This window comes from Eptatretus burgeri, chromosome 11, assembly GCF_056783735.1.
Source record: "Eptatretus burgeri isolate ZD-2024b chromosome 11, Ebu_testis_v1, whole genome shotgun sequence".
NCBI lineage: Eukaryota > Metazoa > Chordata > Myxini > Myxiniformes > Myxinidae > Eptatretus > Eptatretus burgeri.
Genome location: NC_140971.1, coordinates 45,908,830 through 45,918,829, shown reverse-complemented (window position 1 = coordinate 45,918,829; position 10,000 = coordinate 45,908,830). Strand labels below are relative to the sequence as shown.

The 10,000-nt window shown below is 36.5% G+C and overlaps 1 protein-coding gene across 3 annotated transcripts in view; it reads left to right on the top strand.

Moving 5' to 3' along the window:
- Window positions 1–10,000, top strand: part of INTS3 (integrator complex subunit 3) — a 128,908-nt gene that overhangs the window by 94,306 nt on the left and 24,602 nt on the right. For all 3 annotated transcript variants that reach the window (XM_085846307.1, XM_085846308.1, XM_085846309.1), the window contains exons 20-24: window positions 6,599–6,718; window positions 6,950–7,103; window positions 7,411–7,479; window positions 8,334–8,409; window positions 9,730–9,843. In XM_085846307.1, the coding sequence (XP_085702433.1) occupies window positions 6,599–6,718; window positions 6,950–7,103; window positions 7,411–7,479; window positions 8,334–8,409; window positions 9,730–9,843 (533 nt within the window). The remainder of the gene's footprint in view (window positions 1–6,598; window positions 6,719–6,949; window positions 7,104–7,410; window positions 7,480–8,333; window positions 8,410–9,729; window positions 9,844–10,000) is intronic.

Genomic DNA, 10,000 nt, shown 5'->3' with positions numbered 1-10,000 from the left:
CCGCCAGCGAGGACCGATGGTAAAGTGTTAGGAGAAAATCCATGCATGTTTCGCGCAGTACGTGCGGATCCACCATGGCCCATGTGGTCAGCGCTTGTGTTCGCCCGATTCTGCTATTGTGTGCATGGGGCCAACTCCGATCTGTGTCAGGCATTGAGGGGAACGATCGGATATAACAATTAGATGGGGGTTTGGAGGGAAAAGAGGAAGCCAATCTAATTAAATCCAGAAATGTGTCGAACAGAACGCGCCGCCAGTATCATGAACAACGTGGCGTGGTTGTCGTTCATTTGCTTCTGTGTTGTGCAACACCACATCCGTGCAGCTTCTTTAAGAGATATCCATTCGTATGCCTTTTCAATGCAACCGGCAATCTCATCCCAGATCATCAGAAGCTCGAGCCGATAATCTCGAGCTGCCGAGCATACTGTATAACTTGCCACAAAGTTTGGTTGAGGGGTCACTTGAGGACAGGAGCTCTGCACTGTGAATGCTCGCGCGCTGCCACCGCGGCCTTTCTATTCCCCTCCCCAGCAATCGCGCACGTGCTGCACATGTTGGCCTCCGCGAGGACCCAAATTCAGATTTACCTCAGAAAAAAAGCAGAAAAGAAGAGTAGAAATGAAGTTAGTGATGTAAGCAAACCTACCTTTGAGATCCCCGCAACGCACGTCCCGTTGTCCCGCTAGACAAAAGGGAAGGGACTATCTAAACGTGCATTAATGGAATAACTGTCTCTGGACGGCGACATGTTGGGTGCCATTGCCTTGGAGGCATGCGGTTTGGAGAACCGCAACAATATATATTGATCATTAGAGAGAAAGCACACTGAGCATTAAAAAGAAAAGAAAACACCTTTTATTGGGCCTCACATTTCAGGAGCTGTTTACTTTTCCTTTTAATGCTCAGTGTGCTTTCTCTCATTTAATATGATTCCTGAGCTGCACGTCTTTCAGTATATATATATATATATATATATATATATATATATATATATATATATATATATATATATATACTGAAATATATATATATATATATATATATATATATATATATATATATATATATATATATATATATATATACTGAAATATATATATATATATATATATATATATATATACTGAAATATATATATATATATATATATATATATATATATATATATATATATATGTATACTGAAATATATATATATATATATATATATATATATATATATATATATATATATATATATATATATATATATATATATATATATATATATATATATATATATATATATATATATATATATATATATATATATATATATATATATATATATATACACACACATATAAATATATATATATATATATATATATATATATATATATATATATATATATATATATATATATATATATATATATATATATATATATATATACACACATATAAATATATATATATATATATATATATATATATATATATATATATATATATATATATATATATATATATATATATATATACACACATATAAATACATATATATATATATATATATATATATATATATATATATATATATATATATATATATATATATATATATATATATATATATATATATATATATATATATATATATATATATATATATATATATATATATATATATATATATATATATATATATATATATATATATATATATATATATATATATATATATATATATATATATATATATATATATATATATATATATATATATATACACATACATACACATATATAACGATTTATGAACAACATGCGTTCCTGAAATGTAGTTCTTAAATCAAAAGTTTGTAAATCAGAAGTGATTTTCCAATTTATATAATGATATAATGGGGTGATGTGTTCCCCCAAAAATAATTTCCACCCCAAAATTCAATAATAATGGATAAAATATAAAAAATGTACAGTAATAAGTTGCAGCAATATCACTTTCAAACTATGCAAGCTGTGGTGTCTCTTAAAATGTGAAAACCACCCATCACTCGCACTATACAAACCACTGCACTTCAGCACAAACATAATGGCATAGCTGCGGAGGAGAGAGGGAAGCGATGTTCTGACATCATCATCATCCCGGATGTTAGCAAGTGCCGCTGTGGCATTTTGTAGCGAGATGCGTGTTTATTTTTCAAAACACAATGAAAATTTTTCATCAAAAGATCATGAGGTCGAATTTTGAACACGTAGTTGAAAACTTGGCTGACTGAAGTTGAGCAAAAGTTCGTCATGCCACGATTTGAGGTCATGAATCAAATTTTTGGGATCAAAAAATTTAGTTTGTGAGATTTAAAGTTTAAAAATCAGATATTCATAAATCAGGATATTACTGTATATTTAAACCATTTTCATTGGTTGCTCGGAGGCAGTGCAGCATGCAGAAAATTTGTTATAAATAATATTTGAATAAGTTTGATTCAGAGGTAAAAGTGTGGTTACTTGCTGGGTGATGGACATGTTATATTTATGGTAAGATATGCATGATTTAATGTGTTATCATATAATGAAATGTGTGATGGTAGTTGTAACGATGTGATAATAGTGTTCATTAAATTATCTGGCAAGAAAAGTTTGAATGGTGATTTTGCTTTGATGGGCTGACTGACTGCCTGGACGTAACTGAGGTTATGGATCTATTGATGTCAGTAATCTACTGATGTAGATCAGTGACCGAGGTTGTGGATCCTTTGTTGGGAGAGGTTCTGGGCTGAAAGGATCGAAACCTCGACGAAGAACGGTGCCCAGCTGATGATCCATGCGGTCGGGAAACCAGTCAATTGCTTATCGGTTAAGGTTCTTACTTTAGGTAAGGGAACTATGTTTTGAGGTTTACTATTTAATTGAAGTTGAATTTAAGATGTTGTGAAATTAACATCATTTACAGTGATCCTTATTTTTTTTATATTTTCGTAATAGCTGATGCTGTGTCATTATTAAAAAGTGTTGTGTGTGTATTCCTCCAACTAGTGCATGCGTTAGTTGCCTACCAATGTACATTGTAACGGACTCTGTCTCCCAAGTGGGAGAATTCTCTGCCAAGACGCCTGAGTGGAGGCTAAACTGTGCACGCACTGTTCATCCACCACGATGTAATTATTTTACAAATTTCACCGTGCAATCGGCTTAACTGGGGGAAATTTACTTGAATCCATGACTCAATACACTGGAGGAAGAAACCATGACTCAAAATACACAGCAACTCATTTAAAAGAAACAGGTTTAATCAATAAATACTGGGATTGGGACATGGTAGTAATGTGCAATCAAAAAACAGAGATAACCGGATGACGTGCTTAAATGGCTGTAATAGTTTCTCGGTTATTCTTAGCACTAATCTTATCACAGGCAAACCCTATCAGGAACAGGATGAAAGACAATGATGGTGGTGCGGATGTATGTTTGTGTCTTTCATGAAGTGTCAAGGGTGAAATCCAGACACACTAGTGGGTACCTCTCCTGATCTGGTTGTGCCCTTGGCTGTCAGTTGCTGTACCGATGGCTGTGCATTTGAGAGAGAGACAGAGACAGAGACATGATAAAGAAAGTGATTCGTTTAGTAGTTGAGGGGAAAATACCAAGAGGCAGACCGAAAAATTCCTGGAAGGATGTGATCAGTTGAGCCATGTAGTTGTTGGGGTTAATGGAGGAGGATGATTTCAAGAGGACTAAGGAGACTCTGGGAGTCTGGCCCATAGCTATGCGCTCTGGTCTGTGTGAGTCCCATGCTGTGAATCTGGGAGGAGAGGAGAGCTTTGATGGTCCCAGCTCTAAGGAGAGAGATGATGGTTCCGGCTGTCTGTCTTCGTGTGGTGAGGAGAGAATAGACGAGAGTTCGATGTCGCTTTTACACTATCTCAAGCTGGTGGTTGGCTTGTTGTTATGCAAAATTAAGGCTCATGGAAGAGTGAGATGAGATCAGGGAAAATGGCTTACATTGGAGCAGTAATTGAGGAATGAACGAACAGGAAATGGGGAAGAGGAAGTAACAAAGCAATGAGGCCCACAAGCACATGGCCCAGACAAGGACACAAAAACCCAGCACAAAGACTCACGCAAAGGTACGAAACAAGCAAATACATTACATCAACAGATTAAACACCAACGAGTAACCTTTATTTATTTTTTGTTGGACAAGACCGTTCCAGCACAGATGTCCTCAGTTTTCAGAGACAGCTACTCAGAGCTGAGAAAATGGCATGCAGCTACGAAGGGAGCATGGAACCGGGAATGATTTGTTAGTTTTAACGGATCCTATTGCGTTTTAAAAATATATTATTGGCATGTTAGATAAAGCTTGATTGTTATCTGAATCAATTAAAATCTTTGAAAATCGTGGAATAAACAATTGTGCACCTCACTCTTCTTTGAATCCTGAGCAGATTTACTGAATCTGAAGATCAAAATACCTCTCCATCTTTTTCAATGTAGTTTAAAGGAACAAGATTTGTTGTATGCGTGATGCATTGTGTGTTGTAATTTTTGCAATTTCATGCAAGAGTAATAAAAGTGAAAGGTTTTCTGCATTTGTTGTCCTTATTATCATGTTGATTTTATTGTGTTGCGGAAACAAACCAGTTGTTCTGTTTATTGTCCACACTGAAACCGACCATCATGTGTGAACGATAGCCTTAACATAAATACATTTAATGGTTTTTATTTCATTTTCTTTCTTTTTTTTGCACTTTTTATTAGAAATTAGAAATGGCAAATGTATTTTTTTTATCTACAAAATCTTGACTCGTGGAACAGCGATATGATGGATGATCAAAAGGGAACATACTGATAGTTGGGTGGTGGAGAAACAACTAGATACAAACAAGTGGGTGGGTGAACAATACATATGTATGTGTATATATGCTTAAGTCTAAACACGTAAGAGAGCTGTGTATAGGGAGGATATTTGAGATCAGATTAATCGGAGTTGTCATTATAGATGAGAATCAATTTGGCTTTATGAGTGGAAGGTTGACAACAGATGCAGTCTTGAAAGTGAGACAAATTCAAGAGAAGTACATAGCAAAGAAAAATAGTTATATCATGTGTTTGTAGACCTTGAGATGATCAAAAGGGAACATAATGATACAATAGAGTAGCAAGGGTAGTTGTGGAATGGGCACTGAGGAGACATGGAGTACCAGAGGACTCCGTGAGGTTAGTTATGTTAATGTATAAGAGACGAAGAACATCAGTAAGAACAAGTGGAGGGTGTACAAAGTCATTTGAAGTGAAAGTAGGTTTACATCAGGGATCATCAGTGTTGTGCCTTTTGCTTTTTGTACTAGTTCGAGAAGAGATTACAAAAGAAGTGAGGTTAAGATTCCCATGGGAATTTTTATTTGCAGATCACTTGCTGTAGTCTTGACAGCAAAAATACGATTAGAAGCAAGCGGGATGTTTTATCATTGAAAGGAAGCGATGGAGTGTAGGGGATTGAAGGTGAATCTTGATAAACAAAACTGATGGTTGGTGGTGAAGAAGGAGAAATGAAGGAGAGTGGGAAATGGCCCTGTATGACTTGTGGTAAAGGAGTAGGGTCAAATTATATTTAATTTGGGTCTTGCAAAATGTGATGTCATCACAAATGCAATGGAGTTAAGGGAGGTTTGGGTTTAATTGGTGGTAGTTTCCAATATAAAATGTGCATGGGTGGAAATCAAGATGCAGAGAACATGGGGGTAGTGGATATGGGAATTGAAGTTAAGCTGGAAAAGGTCAAAAGTTTTTGCTGCTTGGGAGATATGTTAGATGCAAGTGGTAAAACGGAGTTACCTGTGAGATGTAGGATAAGGATAGCGTGTGATAAGCGGAGAGAGTTAAGAGGCATTTCAACACACAAAAATATCCCAAGTGAAGTAAAAAGTAGCTTGTATTAGACCAGTTTTGATGAACAGTAGTGACATGGGGAATGAGAGTAGAAGATGAGAGAAGAATTGAGAGGACAGAGGTAAGGATGATGAGATGGATGTGTGGGGTAACATTATAGCATGAATAGTCATGTGGACATAGCATGAACAGTCAACAGAAAGAGGCTCAAAGATAGTTTTTACTGAGGAAGAGTAGAGAGAGAGAGAGAGCGAGAGAGAGAGAGACAGGCAGACAGACAGACAGACAGACAGAGACAGACACACGATGAAGAAAGTGATTCGTTTAGTAGTTGAGGGGAAAATATCAAGAGGCAGACCGAAAAATTCCTGGAAGGATGTGATCAGTTGAGACATGCAGTTGTTGGGGTTAATGGAGGAGGATGCTTTTGACAGGACTAAGGAGAAGGGCCATCAGCCGACCAACCCCCTAATACTGGAAAATTGTCATTAAACGAGTAGTAATAGTGGTGGTGGTGTTAGTAGTGGTGGTAGTGGATCTGGAGGATTCCTGGGGTTTATAGAATCACCTGTGTGGATATGAGATGGTGGTGTACTGGTCGTCATCGTGAAGCCTTTGTGGGGAAAGTATGATTGTACTAACACGGGGAGGCTGTTCCACAGGTCGGAAGAAAGAGGAACAAAGGAGTTTTTTATTTTCATCATTTGCCTACATTTCCCAGGAATCTTTGTCAGTTTCAAGAGGATGATGATGGCTTTGGGGTTCTGCTGTCACTGATGTCAGAACTTTATCAGAAGCAGCCCAAAGTCGGCTATCACCTTCTGTATTACCTCCAAGCCAGGTTGGTCTCAGGCAGTGCACGTAACATCTCAGAATGGGTACTTGTTGGAAGTTGGGTTAATTTTTGCAAATCTTCTTGCTTTTGCATTGTGCGAGGACAATTTTTTTTCAAAAGAAAAGTGGAAAAAGTATTTATTTAAAAAAAAAAAAAATTTCTTTGCCATTTCTGATCAAAAATTGGATTAACCTCAACGTGAGAAAGCTGAGAGAATAACGACCCCCACTCCCTCAGTAAAGTGGCTGAGGAAAAGGCCATTCTGTACGAGTCTTTTGCACAAGCCACCCAGCTCGGGGATGTCTACACCTGTCTCATGCTCGATATGAAGGCGTGTCAAGAAGATGATGTACGGCTGCTTTGCTACCTCTTACCATCTGTTTATACCAAGGTACCTATCACCTGGCTATTTAAGCATTTATTTCTTCTGATTTTTTACTTTTCTACTGCTCTCTTTTAAAAGTTATTTTCCATTCCATTGATCTCTTCTTGCCTTCTCCTTGTGTTTGTTCATTTTAGTTCTTGATATTTTTCCCCTTCTCTTGCTCTCTTATCCTCCAACTCCATCGTATTTTACTTTTGTTGTCCCACTCTTTTTTTTCTTTTTAAGTTCTCATTGAACACTACCCCTATTTTCTTCCTCTTTCAAATTAAAAAAGACACAAGCCAATTGTTTCATTTTTTCCCTCCTATTCCAGTTTGACGATGTGGCTTTGGGAAACAGTGAACTACTCAATATGATAGTTGCAGCAATAGATTCTTTCCAGGTAAGTCACGGGTAGAGTTTGCAGTGCACAGGAAGCATTTACACTTTCCTGCTAAAATGTGTCATTAATTTCATATCATGACAAATATCTGATCAGCACAATTCTCCCCTGGTATTGCGAGTAGGTACGGAATTTTTTTTGTAACTGAAGAAAAGTATGGCATACATGCAATAGGCAATACATTAGAAGTGAGTACAATAAACCCTTGAATATGGTGGGTTTTAATATCGAGGGTTTTGAACAATTGCTGCAATCTCGTTATGTACCGATTTAGTTATCACATGGTGTAATTAAGACAAATCGCGATTTTTGAGCTGAGCTGTGATGGTTATCTTGCACCATGAGGCATTCGCACATCATTAATAATGGAATGATTTCGAAAAGTAAAACGATAGACAAAAGTGATTATTTTAATTTAACTTATTCGCTTCTTTATGAAACTGCAGAATGGTTTATAAAAGTAACACATCCCCAGATTGCAAAGGAAAACGATTTCAGAGATTACTCAGGGAGGAATGGTGGGGGCAAGGGGGCTATATTTAATCTGCTTCACCACAGCTGAAGACTTCATCGTAAAGCCGATTTATATTTATTTTACCTGTTTATTTCAATTATGATGCGTTTATTTTGGCTGCCACCCACCTACCTCTATATTTTCTCGAAGCCCAGGAACCCAACCCCCTTATTACCATAAGAAATTGGTTTTAACTTTCGCTGTTTTGAATATCACAGCATTTTCCAGGAGCGTAAGCCCCTGCAATATTTAAGGGTTTACTGTACCTTGTATTTTAAAATTGTCTAAAAATTTCAGTTCCTGCCACATTTCCATTCTCGTATATGCTCTGTTTCTTCAGTTGCAGGAATTGATCTGCCAGATTATGCTGGGGAACGTCGTGATGTTTCGCAAGGACACTGTGCTTAACGTATTGAGTGAGTTTGGGACCCATGTGCTGCTTTTTATATGATAGAGGAGTTTGTACACATATTATATGTAGGACAATGGCATTAGGAATCCAATGTGCATTTCCATGAATTGTATGAACATTAGTAGACAGTGGACAAACCCATCTTAGTTTATGGGATTTAATCCTGGTTTGAGTTCTCAGCTGAGGTCAACCCTGCCACCCTAAAATTGTTTTATTGCAGAGAGTTGTGAATTTAAAGTTGTTGCAACTTTTCATTGGTAACTATTTTTGTTCTAATTTTTGAGTGATAGACAGCTATTTGACATTTTTGAATAAAACGAAATTCATTTCCTGTGAAATACGTTCCCCCACACCGAGTCGATTGAAAATGACCTTTCTGCCACTCTTGGCTGTACACGGCTTAGTGGTGCCTGCACATTTTTTTGATGTTGAAAACTTATCGGATACTACAAATTCATATTTTTCTCGGATTACTTTTAATCATTTTCCTCTTTTTAAGAAAGAAGTGAAAGAAGTGCTGAATAATAAGGTTACAGTGTGTGTGTGTGTGTGCGTGTGTGTGTGTGTGTGTGTGTGTGTGTGTGTGTGTGTGTGTGTGTGTGTGTGTGTGTGTGTGTGTGTGTGTGTGTGTGTGTGTGTGTGTGTGTGTGTATGTATATATATATATATATATATATATATATATATATATATATATATATATATATATATATATATATATATATATATATATATATATGTGTATATATATATATATATATATATATATATATATATATATATATATATATATATATATATATATATATATATATATATATATATACATACATATATATAATTGATATACCAATGCACACATATGCATATGGACACCCTCCTGTCTTACCGGGGGCAGCCCTGCCGAAGACCCAGGCTGTGGCTGTTTGGAAGGGGAGGCAGATGTAATTATGGCAAGATGTGGGAAAGAGACATAGCAGACACTTGTCTTTTTGTCCTTGCTCTTGGCCAACACGCGGTCATCCTTGCTGTTCCTTGCAGCTGGACATTCTCAGCTGTCTTTTTATAATCACTCGGTAACAGCTTGCAATCTAAAATGCATAATATTGCTGCTCGTGAGGGCCTTGACTTTGCAGAATATCCTACTGATTATCATGGTTGTTGTAATACTGAACCTGTCAAAGCCAGATCAATTGTTATGAGGTTCTTACACAACTTTATTTTATCTCAAACAATAATGTGTTTCTTTGGAAGACTGAATTGCTTTCTGGCTCGCTTTGTATGATCAGTCTTCCTGCAAGCTTATCTGATGTGTGTTTCTTAGTCACCAGCCTGCAATGGGAGACGTTTGAGCAGTACGCAACGTGGCACCTTTTTCTCGCTCATGGCATCCCGACAGACATCATTATTCCTATTCTGCAGCACCTGAAATACAAAGGTCAGAGAACTCGCATTCTTTTCAGCTTTGAACTTGACTCCACTGTTTCTTTACTGTTTTGCTTTAGCTAATCGGTTATTGGGTCCCATATTCAAATACTTTGGGGATCTCTATTCAGATCTTTCGGTTGTTTTTGGAGGGCTGAGTGTGATGGTAA